The sequence below is a fragment of the Nannospalax galili genome, unplaced genomic scaffold, assembly GCF_000622305.1.
Source record: "Nannospalax galili isolate Female #2095 unplaced genomic scaffold, S.galili_v1.0 scaffold1877, whole genome shotgun sequence".
In the NCBI taxonomy this organism is placed as follows: domain Eukaryota; kingdom Metazoa; phylum Chordata; class Mammalia; order Rodentia; family Spalacidae; genus Nannospalax; species Nannospalax galili.
The window spans coordinates 501048-520683 of NW_008339061.1; the positions used below are offsets into that span (position 1 = coordinate 501048).

General features: G+C 45.4%; 1 protein-coding gene across 3 annotated transcripts; it reads right to left on the bottom strand.

Moving 5' to 3' along the window:
- Positions 1 to 1067: 1067 nt before the first annotated feature.
- Positions 1068 to 17157, bottom strand: LOC103734705 (zinc finger protein 354A). Of its 3 annotated transcripts, none has more exons than XM_008833773.3 (5): positions 17034 to 17157; positions 16318 to 16405; positions 12852 to 12978; positions 12267 to 12362; positions 1068 to 4172 (listed from the first exon to the last, which is right to left on the bottom strand). In XM_008833773.3, exons 2-5 carry the CDS (start codon positions 16348 to 16350, stop codon positions 2650 to 2652), a joined length of 1779 nt encoding a protein of 592 aa, XP_008831995.1. In that variant the 5' UTR covers positions 16351 to 16405; positions 17034 to 17157; the 3' UTR covers positions 1068 to 2649. The 3 variants fall into 3 exon arrangements, with proteins under 3 accessions (XP_008831995.1, XP_008831994.1, XP_029419750.1); XM_008833772.3 differs by lacking the exon at positions 17034 to 17157 and adding an exon at positions 16560 to 16696; XM_029563890.1 differs by lacking the exons at positions 16318 to 16405; positions 17034 to 17157 and having other exon boundaries at positions 12267 to 12321; positions 12852 to 12964.
- Between the last annotated feature and the right edge of the window lie 2479 nt (positions 17158 to 19636).

The window sequence follows — 19636 nt, forward strand, 5'->3', positions numbered from 1 at the left end:
TTAAAAATATTTTATTTAGTTAGTTTTCATCTTTTTGAGACAGGGTCTCCCTGCAGCCCCAGCTGGTGTGGAACCATGTGGATTAGGCTGGCATCAATCTCACAGAGCTCTGCCTGCCTCTGCTGGAATTAAAAGCATGTGCCACCATGTCCAGTTTTATTATTTTTATGTGTATGGGTGTATTGCTTGCATGTAAGTGCACCTGTGTCATGCAATGCCCATGGAGGTCAGAAGAGGGCGTCAGATCCCCTGGAACTGGAGTTTTGGATGGTTGTTAGCCACCATGTGGGTGCCAATAATCAAACCTAGATCCTCTGCAAGGGCAGCCAGTGCTCTTAACTGCTGAGCCATCTCTCCAGCTTCTCCCATCCCTTTTTAAACCATGTGATGGCTTTAACCATGTTAAGATGTAGCAAGGCCTTCACCAGATATGGCCCTTGGACTTTCCAGACTCCAGTACTGAAAAAAAATTTTTTCTTTATAAATTACCCAGCTTGTGGTATTCTGCTAAACGTTAAATGGAATAAAACAGATCTCAGGTCACCCAGCAAGCTGTTCACCCTCCCTATCCCTTGGCCTCCTTCCATATAGGATTCCCTCCAAATTTAGCCATTATGAAGAGACAAGGGTTATCTCATGCGATTCCAAATTTTATTTCCAGTTGCTGTCCATTTCTCAGCACTGTGACATGCCTGGCCTGATAGAGTTGCTTTCTGAGGTCCTTTCTAGCAAAAAATCTCTGGGTCTAGAACAGCAATACTCAACACAACTTCCCACAATGGAAATGTTTTCTGTCTCCTCTGTCCCATATATGGTAGCCACTGGTCACATATGGGCACTGAATGTTTGAACTGTGGCTGGTGCACATGAGGAATTGAAATTTTAATTTAAAACTGTAAATACAGCAGTATATGATGAGTCACTATGATTACAAGTAGTACAGGTGTACATCACATCAAGGAAGGCACAGTGTATGTAATAGACTGAGGTTGCAGGAGTGTGAGGCTGCTTGCTCACACCTTGGTGGATCTAGAAGCAGAGAAAGAAACATTCTGTTCAGCTGGCTTTCTTTTTTTATTTAGTTCAAGACCCCAGTCCATGGAATGATCCCACCCACATTTAGGGTGGCTATTCCCTCCCCTCAGCTAAACCTCTCTGCAAACACTCTGAAAGACATGCCCAGAGGTGCGTCTTCTAGGTAATTCTAAATCCAATGACATTAACAATAAAGATAAGCCTTCATACTTGTAAGCCCAAGCTTAAAAAAACTAGCAAGTTCCTTGTCTGGGGTGAACCACCATATGGTTCAAAGGTATCTTCTTGTGGTATCCTCAAAGCTGAAAAGCAGAATGGGTTCCCTCCGGCCTGTTTTTTAAGAACACTAACTCCATGTATGATGGGCTTACCCTCACGGCTTAATAACTTTTCCAAAGGTGCCACTTCTTGATACCATCACTGGAAAGTTAGGATTTCAAAACATGAATTTGAGGGGCTCACAAGCATCCACTACAGCAATCTTTAGCAGTTAATACAGCTGTGTTCAAATGTCTTCTGGTAGGTTTTGTAAGAAAAATACTCGGTAGACTTGAATTTAAAATAACTGCCTATCTTCTTTAAAGACTTTTACATTCTTCTATATGGGTATATGCACATGTGTGTAGGTGCCCAAGGAGGCCAGAGTATTAGATTCCCCTGGAGCTGGAGTTACAGGCAGTTGTAAGTCACCTTACAGTGCTGAGAACTTGGGTTCTCTGTAACAGCAGTATGTGTTCCTCCTAATTACTAAGCCATTTCTCCAGCTCCCTGTAATTGCCCATTTTCATATTTAATATACTAGATGACAGCACTCAGGATAACACTAGGCATACTTTCATAATACATAACTTCCAAGCAATTTTTAAAAATTCTGAGAATTCAGAATTTTGTAGAACATTCCAAATTCACAGCAATTAGTAGGAAAGCAGAGACTAGATTTTTATTTTCCATTTTTAATAAAATCTACACAAAGTTTGACATCAAGTCAAGGTAAGGGTAAACTCCAGAGACTGAGAGGTAGTTTACAGTTCAACTTTTAATTTTGGTCCCTTTTTTCTAAATAATGGGTAACTTCTTTGATCCCTTCTTGGGGATGTTATTAAAATGTTATAAAATTATTACCAGTGTATAGAGTTTAGTGCTTTGCTAAGAAGAAATCCAGAGCACCCCTCCCTACTCACTTAGATGCCTTTGATCACAATGGCACCTAGCATACATTGCTGCACAAAAAAACCCCACCTTTTTATTTTACAAATGCCCAAATTCAGCATCTTCAGCTGTGAATTCATCTCAGGTTATTAATTTTTTGAAATTGGGGGTCTCTTGAAATTTGCCCAGGCTAGACTCAAACTTTGGGTTCAAGCAACCCTCCTGATTCAGCTTCCTTAGTAGCTGGTGCTACAGACATGCATCACCATGCCTGGCTCTCAAGTAATTTTTTAGTGGCTGACAGGCATGAATATTCTCCCTCTGATCTGTTACACAGTTTATCCAGGGGATTTAACAGCTGATTACTAAATGATTATAGTTCTTGAATCCATTGTTTATTACATCATCTTAAGCACATAGTCTCTGAGCTTTGGTTTAAGGCTTTTACACATGCAAATTTATTTTCTAGGGGTCCCCTTCCACATGAATTTTATAATGATTGGTAAGGGATGACCTGTGGTTAAAGAGTTTCCCACATGTGTTACATTCATAGGGTTTCTCTCCAGTATGAATTCGCTGATGTGCAATACGTGAGGAGCTCTGTCTAAAACTTTTCCCACATGTGTTACATTTAAAGGGTTTCTCTCCTGTATGAATCCTTCGATGCTGAATAAGAGCTGAACTTTGACCAAAGGACATCCCACATTCCTGACATCGATAAGGTTTCTCTCCAGTATGAATTCTCTGATGATTACTTAGGGATGAGTTACACCTAAATGTTTTCCCACACTCATTACATTTATAGGGTCTTTCTCCAGTATGCATTCTCTGATGTTGGATCAGAGCTGAACTTTGTCTGAAGGCTTTCCCACACACTTTACATTTACATGGTTTCTCACCAGTGTGAATTCTCTCATGAATAATAAGGGTTGAATGGGAACTTAAGGCTTTACCACACTCATTACAGTTATAAAACTTCTCTCCAGTATGAATTATTCGGTGTCTGTTGAGTCTTGAAATAGAAGTGAAACCTTTCCCACACTGATTACATCTGTAGGGCTTTTCTCCAGTGTGAATTCTTTCATGTTGAATAAGTGATGCACTCTGACTGAAGGCTCTGCCACATTCACTGCATTTGAAAGGTTTCTCTCCAGTGTGGATTCTTTGATGATATCGAAGGGATGAGCTAGACTTAAAGGTGTTGCCACACTCATTGCACAAGTAGGACTTCTTTCTGGAATGAATTCTTTGACCAGGAAGAGATGTGCTGCAACTAGAAGATTTCCTACCAGGATGGTATCTGTAAGGGTTTTCTCCAGCATGGCCTTTCTGATGTATAAAAAGACCTGATCTTTGCCCAAAGGATTTGCCACATTCCTTACATCTGTAGGATTTCTCTACAGTGTGGGTTCTTAGATGTTTATAAAGGGATGTACTGAGAGTGAAAGCTTTACCACATTCTTTACATATGTAAGGTTTCTCTCCAGTGTGAGTTATCTGATGCTGAATAAGGGCTGAACTTTGGCTAAAGGCTTTTGAACATTCTTTACATTTGAATAGTTTCTCTCCACTATGGTTTTTCTCATGTTTACGAAGAGATGATGTATTAATGAATGTTTTCTCACACATACTACATTTATAGCGTTTATCTGCTGTGGTTTTTGGTTGATTAGATAAATATGCAATCTGCTTGAAACCGTTTTCTTGTTTTTCATATTTTGGTGATATTTTTTCTCTGGGAACTACCTGTTCCCTAATGAGGACTGTCTTTGGGATAAAGTTTTGGCTAAAGTCATTGTTTTTATGGCTTCTTTCTACAATCAAAATAGTCTTATCCTGCCTTTTCTCTAATTTGCCTTCATATACGAAAGGTTTTTCTGATTTCAAGTTCCAGGGTCCATTTGTTTTAGATCGTCTCATAATCATTTCCCGAAATGAAGAATCCTGTGTTTGAGTTGACTTTGTGGCTCTGTGACTCTGCTTCCACCCTAGAAGGGGAAAAAAAGAAACTGAAAATATTTCCAGTGATATAATAAAAACTAGTTACGGAGACTGTGTAGACTAAATACTAAAGTTATTTAAATAAGGTCTTGGTATGTGGCTAAATTATTAAGAGGGAGGAACAGAGGAGCCAAGCAGTACAGAAAAACAACTGACAGGAACAAAAGGAGGGTGAAGAAGGGAATAAAGCAAGCCCATTTGGAGAGGGCACGAGAGACTGAAAAGAGCCTATGAGCTGGGAAAGCAGTATAGACTGAGAGTCCAGAGAGCCCACGACACACATACATACTGTCAGCTCGACATTTTCCTTTGTGTAATCATTCTTAATCTGCAAAATCAGCCCTCTTTTGTTTCCTGCCAACAGCTATCTTTCAGATTCAATTAAAAAGTTAACGGTTGGAATGCTTCCCTGACTCTGAACATTCATGGCCCACTAGAGCGTTACATATGTTTGATACATCTTTATAATACATGAGCATGGTGTTTCCTTCTGTTTTCCTGAAACAGAATCTCCATATGCAGCCCAGGCTGGCCTAGAACTCATCCTTCTTGTTTTAGCCTCCTGGGTGCTAGAATGACAGGTGGCCACTTCTGGTGTATTGACACAGCATTCTGTGTCTCTGTTTGTTACTTTCCTTTTCTAATTATTTTAAATGTTTTTCACAAACCAATTGGCATACTCCTTGATGGCATCCCAGGTGTGTGTGTGTGTGTGTGTGTGTGTGTGTGTAACCTAACATTTCTTTCTCCCATTTGGTTTTGACATAAGGTCTTTTGATACAGTCCAGGTTGGCCTGGAACTTGCTATGCAGACCAGGCTGATGTTGCACTTGCAGCAATTTTCTTGCCTCTGCCTTCCAAGTGTTATGATTATAGGTATACGCTACTACATCTGGCCTGTTTAGTAAACCTTTCTTACTTATACCTAATTTGAAGACTGTCAAGTCGCCTTGATTACTTATACATGCATTTCACAAATCCTCACAGAAGTTGCCTTCCAGGACAGAACATGAGTGATTGAGGAGATTTCAGAACGAGTTTACAGAGGAGGACATCACTGAATTATTCTACAGAGGTACCACAAGACACGAAGTCAAGGGTTGTAAGCTGGAAAGGCAGCTTATCCAGGCATTAAACAAGAAGTGTTATGGTTTGAGCTAGAAATGTCTACTGAAAGCTCATGGATTAAGGACATGGTGGCGCTTGCCTTCAAACCCCACCCTTGGGAGTAGAGACAGGTGAATCTCTTGAGTTCAAGGCCAGCCTGGTCTATGTAAGTAAGTTCCAGGCCAGCCAGGTCTACACAGTGAGACCCTGTGTCTTAATAAAAAAAATAAAGGCCTCACTAGTAGCCAATTGTTTTGTGGGAAGTAACTGGATCATATCAATGGATTAATTCCTTGATAGATTCAAAACCTGATGGCACTGTAGGGAGGTGGTGGAAATCAAGAGGTGGGGCCTAGCTGGAAGAAGCAGGCTGTGAGAGGAGAACCCTGGGAGGGTCTGTCTTGTCCTCACTCTCTGCCAACATTGGGACTGCCGTGTGGTGAGCAGCTCTGCCCTGCTACATGCTCACTCACATGATGTTCTACCTCAGGCAGCAAAACAACCATGTACTGAAACCTCTGGGGTCATGAGCCAAAAATACTTCCTTTTTGCTTTAAACCCTTTCTGGTATTTGTCACAGTAGTGAAAAGTCTAACACACTGACTTGAGCCTTCATGTAAAGAAAGGCTTCAGTTTGACAACCTGCCTTTACTAGAGCTCTGAGCACTTCAGTCAGGCACCATTTTCTTTCGTACGCATCACTGTCTCTACTGTGGTCTCTTAACTCTGTAACTTGACAACTTGGTGTCCAGATAAACCTGCCATTGTCCTGCCAAAACCAAATCTTACCTACCATGTTGCAGGTTCCTTAAAACCCTCTGCTAAAACTTCATATACAGGGCCTTGTATATGCTAGATTAATACAAGGTGAACAAGGGAATCATCTATATCTGTCATCCCTTCCCTCCCCTGGCAGGTATACTAAACGACATGCAGTTTCTGGAGCAGTCCATTTTCTTTTCTTGCTTGGTTATCTTTACATTTGTATGGAAAATCCTTTTCATTTACAATCACTCGCTGAGTGAATACTATGGCTAGATAATGTTCTAGGGCAATGCAGAGAATGTGCTGAGTAAGACAAGGTTCTAACCTTCCAGAAGCTTTTGAATATGTGCATGAGAGTGTGTGCATGCGCACTGGGGAGAGGGAATGAAGTGAAAAATAATAAGTAAGGAAATAGAAACCATGTGGGTTCCTGAAGGATGTCCAAGGCAAAGCCATCAGGAAACACAAAAGTATAATTGACGTCTGAGAAGAGCAAGAGTCTGGCTTGCTTCGAATGCACTTAGCAAAAGGAAAGATGGTAAAATAAGAGCGTCTGGTGGAGGCAGAACACAGAAGCCCTCCTTGGTCGTGGTGAAAGCTGTGGAATTTTATACTAAGCATGAAAGGATGCCAGGGGAGTTATGTGCTCACTTGAGTTGACAGAGAGCACACTGACTTGGGGCAGGAGTGGAAGCAGGGAGAGGGTCTCAGAAAGCCACTGTGTTGTTTAGGTCAGAAGGGGGGAAATGCAGATGAAGCTGCTAACGGAACTGAGATCAGTGGACGAATAGGGTAACAAGGAGGAAAGATGGCAAGTGGGATCACACCTAGGTATCTAGCCTGAAAAATGTAACTCATGGTACCAGTTACCAAAAAAGGGAAGATGAAGAAAATGGCAAATCTGAGGTGTTGTGATGGCTGAGGGGCCTCAGTAGAAATCAAAAGGAGACACTGAGATCACTGCGTGTTATTCTAGAGATCTGGGGAAAGGTCAGAGCTAAAGATAGGCAAGTGGGAGTCAGCATACAGATTCTATTTAAAACCAAAGAACTGAAAGAAATCACTTGGTTATTTAAGAAGAAAATTGGGAGAAGATGGTGCTCCAGAAGGCAGAGAAGAGCAAATATCAACTGTGGCAAACACCCTGAGGACTGAGCAGGATGGATGGCTCAGTTGGTAAAGTCTGTGCAAGCATGAGGACCTGAGTTCAATGCTCCAGAACCTGCATAAAAATGCAGGCTGTGAGGACGCACACTTGGAATCCCAGTGCTGAGAGTTAAGAGGCAGGCTCCCTGGGGCTTGATGACCAGCTGGTCTAGCTGAATTGGCAAGCTCCACATTCAGTGAGAAATTGGTCTCAAAAGATAGAGACTAAGGAAGACACCTGATGACCCCTGGCCTCTACATGAAGCCCTCACCACACGCACACATAGGGAGCATGAATACACACACTTACACACAAACTACCCTGAAGACTAAAATCCCTGATTGTGGCAAGATGGAGTTTGTTGGGGTCTTAACAGCAGTCATTTTAGTGGCACAATAAGCAAGAAGCCATGGAGGAACTAAATGGAAGCCTGTTTGTTAAGTCTGGTTTAAGAGAATTCAGAAATGAGATTTTGGGGTTTTTGCTTGTTTTGTAACAGAAGTTAACCAGAGCCTCCAGGGTCCACACCAATGCTAGCACACTTGTCTCACAATGTCTTATTCTGAATTTGCCTTCTCCACTGGGACATGAGTCTTGGATTGGGGCCACACTAACTGTTCCTTTATGATTCACTCAGAATTTTCTACACATCTGCAAATATATCTCCTGAAGTGCCATTCTACCTTTTCATCCTCCAAGAATCAGGCACAGAGGCTGAGTTACAACATCATGAACAAGGCTAAGACGTAGGTCCCAAGTTCGGAGCCCAGAATGACCTTGCTAATGATTACTGCCCTGATGTTCTTCCACCAGATCTAGATTCTCCTCCCTGGGCTCTTGCTACACTCTATCCTCAGTCCGCTTCCCAACACAATTCCATCCACTTTAGAGCCCTTATGTGAGTGACTGCCCTGCTCTGTTCAGAGTACTTCACAGAAGTATTTGCAACTGGCTGCTAGAACCCTAACTCAGTATCTTCATTAGCCTGCCCAACTCTGAAGCCAGTATACTTCCTTCCTTCGAGAGCCAGCTTGCCATGGCTACAACCATCCTGATCCTAACTTCCGTTCCACTCATGGCCTGGCATGCATTCAGACCCCGTAAGACAGAGTCACCAATGGAGGCAGCTGATGTTTGCTGCTGGCACTTCTCGGGATTTATTAACAGTTTTGAGGAAGTCTAGACACATTCCAGTTGGCCACACGCTACCTTTGCCCAGCTTGGCATATAAGCTCCTTGGTCCTGCTCTGGATGCAGGAGTCCTCGCCTCGCTGCCACTCAGGATGTGCCTTTGCCTGTAAGTCCCATGTAACCTGCACTTCACGAAGTCATCTAGCACCTTCTGTTTTTTTTCCCAGAGCAATTTATTTTCAAAGGCCTTTTCTTAGTTCATATTGTCACTGTAACCTTTTTAATTACTTTCCTGTAAAATTTTAGTTTCTCGTCTTTCAATCTCTAGTCTCTGCCGGGCATGGTGGCACACACCTTTAATCCCAGCACTGGGGAGGCAGAGGCAGGCGGATCTCTGTGAGTTCAAGGCTAGCCTGGTCTCCATAGCATAGCGAGTTCAGGCCAGCTGGGGCTACAGGGAGTGAGGCCCTGTCTCAGAAAGACCAAAAAAAAAAAAAAGCTTCAGTCTCTGTTCTCCCCTGTACTACAAATGAAGGCAGCTATCAAATTCTCTTAAATCCCACCTGTGAAATGTCTCTAACACCCACCTCTATCCACCCAGTTCAGGACCTCTTTACTCTAGAGGGACCATTGCAACTTACTCATATTGCAGTTCTCTGACCCCAGTGTCTCACCGTTCTAGTACTGTTTCCAACTAGACTTATCCTTCCTACCACACAGACCTCTTGCTCCTTCAAAAAGTATTGATTATTCCTTATTTTATTCATTTATCAAATATTTTAAAAAATACCTCATGTGTATTAGCTGTACCCTAGGCACTGGTGAGCCTTGATATACTATCAATCCCATAATAAAAGGAAACAGCTTGTCTTTAAAGGAGTTTTCAGTTTGGCATAGAAATAAAATGACAGGCAATCACAGCTGGGTGTGGTAACTCAAGCCTGTAGTCCTAGCACTCAGGAGCCTGAGGCAAAAGGATTGCTGCTAGTTCAAGGCCATCCCTGGTTACCCAGTACATTACTGGCCAGATTGGAGTAGAGTTAGATCTGTCAAAAGGAAGGAAGGAAGGAATCATAATACAATGGGATCATTTCTACAACAAAGATGCAAGCTAGAAGTGAGTGGTTTAAGCTTAGATAGCGTCCGAACTCTCCAAGATGGTAAGGGTGCAGGCAGAGAAGGGGTGGTGGTTAGATAAGTTCCTGACATCCAAAATGGGGTTTAAAGGGTTGGGGCAAAGGTTGTGTCAGTCTTTGAGCCCAAGCCAATTTCCCACATTTCTTTTGAAAGCGTCCCTCCTACTTATACACAGAGGGCAGAACTTGAGGCTGGGAGGGGAAGGACTGACACAGCCACCAGCCTAGGAATCCCAAGATTTTACAAGGCACCATCACGACACACTGGGAAAACAGGATTCTACCCAGTCTCAGAGAGAACAGGGTGTCATACCTTGACTTTCAGCCTCTAGGACTGGAAGGCAATGGATTCTACTTGGCTTGAAGTTACCGGCTATTCTTAGATGCGGCGTCCCTAGCACATTCAAGCAAAGCTCCAATCCCTTCCACTGAACTAGTGCTAAAGCAATTCCCAGCTGTCAATCATTTCATTCATAAATGTGTCAGAACAAGTCTTCCCACCCCCACCCAGATTAGCACTACTCCTTGCACTTATTTTTGCTCTTCACATATAAGCCACAAATAAACCAAACTGCTATGACGTAAAGGATCTGCAGTGATGGTTGCTACAAACCGGAAAGACAATCGTTTGCATGACCAGACCTTCAGTATATAGGGTATTTTTTCATTCTTACTTAAATGGCGAGCCATTCCTGTGTTCTCTATGTAACTGGACTCTGCCAGCATTTGGAAAATGGGTGTCAGTGAAACAGGCAGTTTCCACACACAGGAGCAGAGGAAAAGATAAGTGAGTGTGTAGAGCGGTGATGGTGAGGGAAGGAAAGTAGAGCCAGATGAGGAACATGGAGGACTGTGCCTGGGACGAGCTGAGCCGGTTCAGGAACCAGCCACAAGTGCACTTGGCCATCCAGAAGAAAGGTCACACAGAGAAACAGGCAAGTACGAGAGCTTTGAAGAGGCAGCCTGGGCAGCCAGGGTCCTGGAAAATGGAAAGGGCCGAGCAGAGGGAGATGAGAGTGGAGGAGCAGCAGATCACACAGCTCTCTGACAAGGACTTTGGCTCACACTCCCTGGGATGGAAGTCACTACAAGTTTTGAGTATGGGAGCAGTATGAGATGATGCAGGGCTGTTGCTGACCCTGTGGCACCTTGGAAAAAAGGAAAAGCCACCTCTCCTGTGAGCAGACTCAAACCCGGAGACCTCACTGATAGGACACAGGCTACCCTGCACTGACCATCCCTCACAGTTTTGCTCAGCAACTTCTTACATTAAAGAAGACAGAGGAAAGACGAGGACAAGAGGAGCGAGTAGTTGTTCACTGGAGAGGTGACTCCTAGATCATCCTCGGAATTAAAAACTGCAGACTTCCAGAATAGTCCCACTTCTGGATATGAACCAAATCTATGTGATGCACAGGCAGCCCACCTGTGATTCTTCGTACAGTTGTTCCAGAAAGGCACAACCTGTGCTTACACTTCAGGTCAGCTCTTAAGCAAAACACCCACATAAGATAGAGACCCTTTAAGCATCAGCGCTTGTGTCTCAATTTAAAACTTATATACCCAGTGATAACATAAGTTGTTTTTCTTATAAGTTTGTTTTGCTGTTTTCTTACTTGTGATTAGTTTTTGTAAGGAAAAATGACTGTAAAAGTATATTTTGAGCTGGGCGTGGTGGTGCAGGCTTTTAATCCCAGCACTCAGGAGGCAGAAGCAGGCGGATCTCTGTGAGTTCGAGTCCAGCCTGGTCTACATAGTGAGTTCCAGGACAGCTGGGGCTACAGGGAGCAGGGAGACCCTGTCTCAAGAAGACCAAAAAAAAAAAGAGAAGAGTTCAAACAAACAAAATCAGTCTATTTTGTGGCAAGCAGATGTTCTAGGGAGTCTTGTCCCTAGAGCAAAGGCTTTTCTACCACAGGCTGCCTGTGGGGTAGGACTGGAGCTGTCCGTGGGGTAGGACTGGAGCTATCTGTGGGGTAGGACTGGAGCTGTCTGTGGTGTTGGACTGGCGTTCTGGCCAGTTCATAATCTTAGGTCCTTCCAAGATGTGCAGGCCCTTCAACTTGTGGAAAGTGGGCTCCTACCAGGAAGGACTGTTCCAAGATCGCTGCAGTCAAGATTAGCACCCCGAATCCTCCTTCAGGCTTACGAGCTGTTTCTGCCCTTTCTCATTTGCGGCACCAATGCTGCCATTGTGAGGACAGGCCAGTCTCTTCAGCTATTTTATTAAAAGGCTTTTTTTTTTCCTTCTCTAATTCAAAAGCAGCTTCTCCAAGCTACCAAAGGTTATATAATGCTATATTTAAAGTCCTCAAATATGTCCAGTTATCCACAGGACAGTACAAATCTTTTGGAACTGTACCAAAGTGCTTATACAGGACCCCTACATAGCCATACAATCTCATCCCCCACCTCCTCTCCTTTTACATACTTCGGACTTCAATTGGAACAAATTCTTTGTAATCCTTAAACAGACCATGGTTCTTGAATGAGTTGATGAAAACGTAGCCTTCTCGTAAACAACAGAGGAGGACAAGAATAAATACTCAGAGAGCCACTTGAGGAGCAGCTGGGAGAGGAGAGGAAGCTCTAGCTAGGCTCAGCTCTGGCTTCCCCTCCCTCACCCCTACTTATTGTTTGTGGTGCTAGGAATCAAACCAGAGCTTAATGCATGCCAACCCTTATCACTTCTTGAGGACTGAAAACCCAACGTTTCCCAACCAACACTCCAAGCTGCACCCTCTTCTGAAGCACACTGGGGCCTGTGGAGACTCTAGGCCTGCCTGCTCACTCACCGAGAAAGGGACCGCCAGGACTTGCTCTCTCTGTCCTCCAGGGTTCTTCTCCTTGCTGCAACAGGGAGATCACCTTAGGTTTGGTGAACGGGAATCCTGCTCATAGACAAGATTAATTAATTAACTAAAATCCAGACAACCACAGAAGACTAAGAGAAATGTTACAGAAATCATGTGAGACATGCAAAGCCTAAAATATTTACCACCTGGTTCACTGTAGAAAGTCTGCTGACTTCCAGAAAAGGCAAGTGGGAAAGACAAGGGTGGGTCTGGGGACTGAACAGAGCTCTCTGCCGAGGGGTGAACCACCCACCTACAGAAGAATTGATGGTGGAGCATGATGCCTGGACCATGAAGAAACATCTCCTGTTTCATCCAGAGGGACGTGGATACGGTCAACATCCCCCCCCTCCACTGCTGCACACTGGCCATTCCAGTAGTGTAGTGGGGAAGTACATTTCAATATTTATGGAGATCTGATTTATATAACACTAAGGTTTTTTGATGATCCACAGCTTTTATTCAGGGAAGGAGGTGCTGAGATCTCCCCACTTCCAAATTCTGCGTCCACAGGGGACTCCTCACCCAGTGAGGCCAGGTTACTGTAGTTCTCCATCATCACCTCACGGTACAGGCTTCTCTGAGAGGGATCCAGCTTCTTCCACTCATCCCGAGTAAAGAGCACGGCCACATCCTCAAACGTCACTGACACCTGCAAGGGAAAGCTATTCCAGCTCACAGGACCAGCCTCCCACAGGGTAAGGGATGCACCATGAGATGCTGCTGGTGCCATTCAAGGTTCTGAAGGGTCCAGGTCATCCATTTAATGGCGATTCAGTGACACAACCTGGACTGTGTACGGGGATTTGAGCCATTAGTGCTTAATGTGTTAATTAATTAAAATACATGTTAATTTAATTAACTAAATGTGTTAATTAAAATAGTCTTCCTGATGGAGGTTTGATAATACATATTGAAATGCTTGGAAATCTGCTAACTCACTGATTTTGATCTGTATTGTAATGTCACAAAATTACATATACAAGGATATTTATCATGGTGGTTTTAATAGTGATACTGAGGAAGACTCGGTTAGATATCCTAAAGGCTCTGTCTGCCTATGTGAGCTTGACAACAGTAATGAAGAACATTAAGTGACTATCAGCGGTTTCATACTGGCTACTGGCTAAGTACTGGTGACAGCTTGACGCTAATCTTCCATGAATCAATATTCAGTCTTCATCATACCCCTGTGAAGGAGCTATCACTGTCCCTATTCTACACAAGAAAGAAATGGAGAGAGCACAAGAAATTGGGACAAGTCCCCAGCCGGTCAGTGGCAGGACTGGAGATCCAGCGCAGGCCATGTTCCCAGCCAGCCAGCAAGCTGGCCCTCATTGCCCCTCCCTGGGCTAAGAAGAGATGGGAGAACCTATGAAACAGATGGGCAGTGAGATGGCTGCTCCACATGTGAACGTGTATACTTAAAGTGCCACTGAATCATATACCCCAAAAGGGCTAAAATGGTTTATTATATGCTATGTATATTTTACTGCAATTAGAAGGTTAAAATGGGGGTCTGGAGAGACGGCTCAGCGGTTAAGAGTACTTGTGACTCTTCCAGAGGACCTGGGTTTGGTTCCCAGCATCCACATGACAGCTCACAACTGCCTGTAACTCCAGCTCGGGGATCTGATGCCCTCTTCTGGCCTCCAAGGATACGGCAGACACACGGTACACTTTCATATACTCAGGTGCCCATATATACACTTTTTTAAAAAAGTTAAAACAGTATTATATGTACACGCATGAGCACATACACAAAATGTTGACTAAAAATGACGGTGACAGATGCACACCTAAAGGGCTGCCAGTGCTATCTTCATGTGACAGTTCCCGTGGCATCTCTTTCTTTCATAGGTAGGTACCAAAGTGTGAGATCCATATTTGGTCCTTGTCATTTCCTAGGACACAGCTCCTCAAATCCCACGGAGTCTTCAAAGCGGTAGGCGCTTTTCATATGCTGAAGAATGGATCATGGTTGTTTTGAGACTATACAGGGAGTTCAGTTTTCTTTCTGTTTTTTACTTCTATGTACTTTTTAATTACATTTGTTTATTGTATGTGTATATGCAGGTGTGTGTGCATGTGTGCCACAATATGTATATGGAGGTTAGAGGACAACTTGCAGGAGATGGTTCCCTCCTTCTATCACATGGGTCCTAGGGACAGACTAGGTAGTCAGACTTGGTGGGAAGTGCCTCATCTCACTAGCCTAATACATTTGTAATTCTTTTAGTCTTCACCATGAGTACACAATACATACACAAGAAAGGAATACAAAAAATAATCTTTGCCCTCAAAGAGTCCATAATCCCAATTTGCAGACCAGGAAATGTATGAAATAAATTTCAATGAAAAGAAGCTGTGTATCTGGTCTGGGAGGACCACACACCATCTCCAACTTCAGTCTTCCCTTTAGAGACAGGAATGGGAGGTCCAGGGCGGCCAAAACCTGATGAACAAGCCTCACAGGTGGCAGCACCATGGAAGCTTTCCAATCCAGAAGCTTCTCTTTCTTTGGTTGTAAACTTCTAGACATGAGTACTACACACAGACCATGGTACCAAGCACGGGGAGCAGAAGGGAGGTTTAGTCACACACAGACATGAAGGTTCAGGGTAGGAACACATCTTGACTCTTGGAATGGAATGTGAAAGCCTTAAAGGAAATGGTGTAGCCCAAGCCCTTTATGGCTCTGAAGATGATGCCAGATTGCTAGTGTCTGGTAACATGAGCTTCGGTCTGCATGTTCTCTGACAGTTGTATTAGATGGAGCAGCTGGATGACCAGGCATAGACTGAGGGCCAGATGTACCTGGGAATGAATCTGGGTTGCCTCATTTCCCCAAGCCTGTTTCCTCATATGTAAAATGGGCTCCTAACTGTGCTGTTGTGAGAACAAGAGAAGAAAATGCAGCCTCAGGCATTCCTCAGTTCACTGAGATCAGAAAACTCTCAATACACATCTGGTCTTACTGTGAGATGAAGGAGGAGGAAAGGCCAAGAGTTCTCTGGTCCTAGAAACACCGTGCAAGTTTCCTCCAGTATTATTCTTAATATAGTGCCACTTAGTACCACAGGAACCACACTCTGAGTCATCACTATGTGCCTGGTCTGACCTAAACACTTTCCATGAATTAACCACATCAACCTCTGACCTACCCGAGAAGGGAGACAGTGTTATTTCACTTTATTGGTGAGGAAACAGGCAGAGAGCGGAGGGCTTACTTGCCTAAGGCCCACAAACAATAATAGAGATGGGTTAAAATCCAGTTAGTGACCTCTGTGCTCAGTGCTCCTCCATCCCAGAGCGCACAGAGAGGGAGAGACAGAGACTGGAGCCCCAGAGCAAGCTGGCTAGGTAGATTAGCTTGACGGGGGAGTTCTGGGTTCAAGAGACCCTACCTCAACATATAGGGCCCAGAGCCTTCCAGGAAAACACCAGCATTAACTTTGTTCCTCCATACACGCACATCCAAGTGTGTATACACATGCAAACATGCATACATACAAGCACCCACACATCACACATACACACATGTGCACACACCCAGAGGAAAGTTACAAGCAAAACATATGATCCATACAGTGAAGTGAGAAGAAAATGAAACAACTCTGGGCTGGAGAAGCCTATGGAAAATCCTAAAGATTCTCACGGCGAATTAAAATAGGGCAGAGAAAAAAATGCAGCCTCGTGAAGGAGGCGGGGCCAGAAGTGTTCCCAGGTGTGATGCCCGGTCTGTCCCAGATGACCAGGAAGTCACCTGTCGTTAGGATGCACACAGCAGATTTCGTCGGAGAACAGTGTCTATCACTGGAGACTGTGGGCCTGGGGCTCCCCAGGACTCCACCGCCCACGAAGGGGGACCAGCTCCTCCAGGGTAGAGCTATGCGCTCCAAACCCCAGGGAAGGCTGAACCGGGCAGAGAACTTGAGTCAGCAGGAAAATCAAACCAAACTCCACTAAGACCTGAGCCGGGCTAGCTCACCTGGGGCCTCGCTTGCCTCTGCTCAGGAGCCATGTTCTTTCTGGGTTCTTCCAAAAGGATGGGTGCGGCTCCAAGACAGACGGCGGACCTGAGGGAAGAGGACGGGGTAGCGCTCAGAGGCAGCAGCCCTGAAAGCCTTCCACCTCCTGTCAGGGACAGAAGGCCGGGACCCCCACTCGGGATCCGAGACTTTCCAGGCAGCCAGGGAGGCGACCATGGGCTCCACCAGGGTGGGGACTCACATGGGCCAGGCTTCGCCCTACACGGCAGCCCACGGCTCCAGGTGGCACCGCTGCAGCCCATTTTGCAGATCGGGAAACTGAAGCTGGAATGGGGCCACGGCCCGAGGGCACCGGCGAGGAGGAGACGCTCGGGTTCCCTCGCATCCCGGCGCCCGCTGTCTCCCGACCTGGAACGATTCTCCACCTCAAGCTCCTGCCCGCCCCGTTTCTCTGCTGCTGTCGGCAGCGAGGTCCAGATTCCGGGAGAAAAGCTCCGCGACCGACCTGGCGGCTCCGCGGGGCGGGCGGCGGCGCGAACTGCAGCCCGGTGCCCGGCGGCGTCCGTCGGGAGCGGGTCAGCCACGGCTCAGGGCCGAGGCAGCCGGGCCGGGAACCCGCCGCCGACGCCCCGGGGAGGCCGAGCGGAGCCGTCCACCCTGGCGGCGCATCAGGCCCAGGCCGCTCCAGGCCCGCGCTCCAGCCCCAGCCGCTCACCTCCCGTCCGGCTTCGGCCGCACGTCCGCCCGAGGCCCTGAGCGCCGTCCGCAGAGCCCGAGGGAAAGCGCCGACCCGGTGGCCTCGAGCCACACACGCCCGGGTCCCGGGAGGTGCAGGAGGGGCGGGGTTCGGCCCGGAGAGCGGGCGCAGAGGCCTCTGGGAGATGTAGTCCACTTTGAAACCCAGGGATTCTGGGATTTGAGGTTCCATCGGCTTGCCTGGGCTGGGAGGTGGGCTCAGCCCCCCTGAGGCCCAGATGCCATGGAAGGGCCCTGGGTTCCCAGCATCTGTGGAGTTCTGGATGGGGAAGTTTGTGGAGCGCAGTGTCTTGTAACTGCATCTGTGAATGTGTGAGGCCAAGAACATGCCTATTTCTCCTGCAGTTACCGAAATGGTACCAGATACCTACCTGTTATATAAATGATAATATATGTTACAGGTTCCTAATGAAAGAAAATGTGAATTTTAGAAGAACCACAAGCCTCATTAGGGAAAGCCATAAATCTCTTAAAGTGTCTAGCCCTAAATTGGCAGCCTGGCCAAGACTGGCCTTGCTCAAGCCTTATCAACTGGTCACTCCCTGGACTGAGGGAGACGATTTATGGAGCTCACTTGTCTCCTTTAGTGCTATAGATCACTCACCCACATGCCTGAGAAAATAATCTTGGAAAAAGAGACCCTCAAGGACACTGGACCTTGGCATGGAGTTAACTCTTGCAGCTGTGTGCAGCAGAGTTCACATATAAGATCAGACTGACCCCTCTTCAGATGGCAGATATTAACTCCTGGAGGAAGAGCTTATTGGCCTTTGCTGGGTTTCCTGAATCAAGGGAACCCATTTCTTGCCTGTTGTAGGTCTGGCTCTGACCCTTGTTTCTAAACTTTAAATTCCTTCCTTTTTTTGCCCTCCTAAATGGGACCTAGAAAGAAAGCGGGCCCAAAGACCCCTTTAAAAAAAAAGAGCTTTGTTGAAGAAGTTATTAGTGGGGATGGAGAGGTGGTTAAGTGGTTAAGAGTTCAGGTTGCTCTTGCAGAGGACCAAGGTTGGGTTCCTAGCACCCACATGGCAGCTCATAACTGCCTGTAGTTCCAATCCCAATGAATCCAGTGGTCTATTATGGACTCTGCAGGCATGCACGTGATGTGTGTACATACACTCAAGAACACAAACACACACACATAAAATAAATAAACCTTTAAAGTTCCTCTTCTCCCTCAATTGAAAAAGAAAAGAGAAAGAAAGAAGAGTTTCCAGCACCAGGCCACAGGCAGCCATGATGGGTTCTGACCAGAGAGGAAAATCCTTGAGAGGGACTTTCTGGTTCTTATAGGTTTAGGGGGAATGAGGTAGTTTCACACCATCTAACTTAGTCATGAGGCAGGAAGGCACTAGATAAAAGTAGTTGTCAAAGTTGTCTTGGGCCTGGGTGTCTGAGGGGAGCTGGGCTTGCAGCTGCAAAGGGGAAGGAAAGAACTTAACTCTGTGAGAGCTGCAAGGGCCACACTGGGTTGCTTATCAACTCTCTGTCCAGAGAAGGAGAAGCTGCAGGGGGTTGTGGCCTGATTTGGGGGAGGAAGACAGCTACAGGATCTGTGACCTAACATTTTTATGTACCAAACTGTATTATAAACCATTTGAATAACATCAGTGAAGAAACAAACATCATTATCCTGAAGTACTTTATTTGTAGAGGGCAAGGAGCAGACACTAAGCCCTAAGCATAATTATAAAGCAATTTATTTAAAAAAAAGCGGGCTGGAGAGATGGCTCAGCAGTTAAGAACACTGACTGTTTTTGCACAAGACCCGGATTCGAATCCCAGCACCCACATGGTAGCTAACAAGTGTCTGTAACTCTAGTTCCAGGGGATCCAACTGCCTCTTCTGTCCTCCTCGGGCATTGCATGACACAGGTGCACTTACATGCAGGCATAACACTCATACACATAAACAAACAAACAAACAAACAAACAACAACAACAAACCCCCCCAGAAGACAGCAAGGAGGCAAGCATGGAGCACAGATCTGAGGCAGGATCACCAGAGAGGAGCAGCTGTGTTAGTCACAGTTTTGTGGTTGTGAAAAGAGAGAAATAACCTAAGGCTCTCAAAGAAGGATTAATGTTGGTTCACAGTTTCAATGTTTGAAGTCCATGGCTGTCTGACTCCATTGCTTTTAGTTCATGTCAAGGCACATGGAGGAGGGGTGTGGCAGACAGGAAACAAAAAAGATGAAACAGAAAGGGGTTGAGCACAAAATATACCCAAAACATACCCCTCAAAGATATCCCTAGCCACCCACTTCCTCCAACCAGGCCCCACCTTCTATTTCCACAGCTTTTCCCAAACTTGATTCAAATATTGGCTCCATCAATGGATTAAACGACTGTCTATGTCAGAGCTCTCATGATCTAATCCTCTCTGGACAAGGCTTAGAGATATAAGCATAACTGTGCTTTACTGATTTCCTAAGTATCTCTCAATGTGATGAACTTGACAACAGTAACCATCACAAGAACATTACAGGTACTGAGATGCCAGCACAATGCTTTTTTTAATCTTGAGAGAGGGTCTCCCTGTAGCCCCAGCTGGCCTGGAAC

Coding starts and splice junctions, on each gene's coding strand:
- LOC103734705 (XM_008833772.3), bottom strand. Junction 12,363..12,851: donor CAGTAACCTGGCCTCACTGG/GTGAGGAGTCCC, acceptor GTCTATGAGCAG/GATTCCCGTTCACCAAACCT. Junction 4,173..12,266: donor TCCTGGCGGTCCCTTTCTCG/GTGAGTGAGCAG, acceptor TTCCCCTTCTAG/GGTGGAAGCAGAGTCACAGA.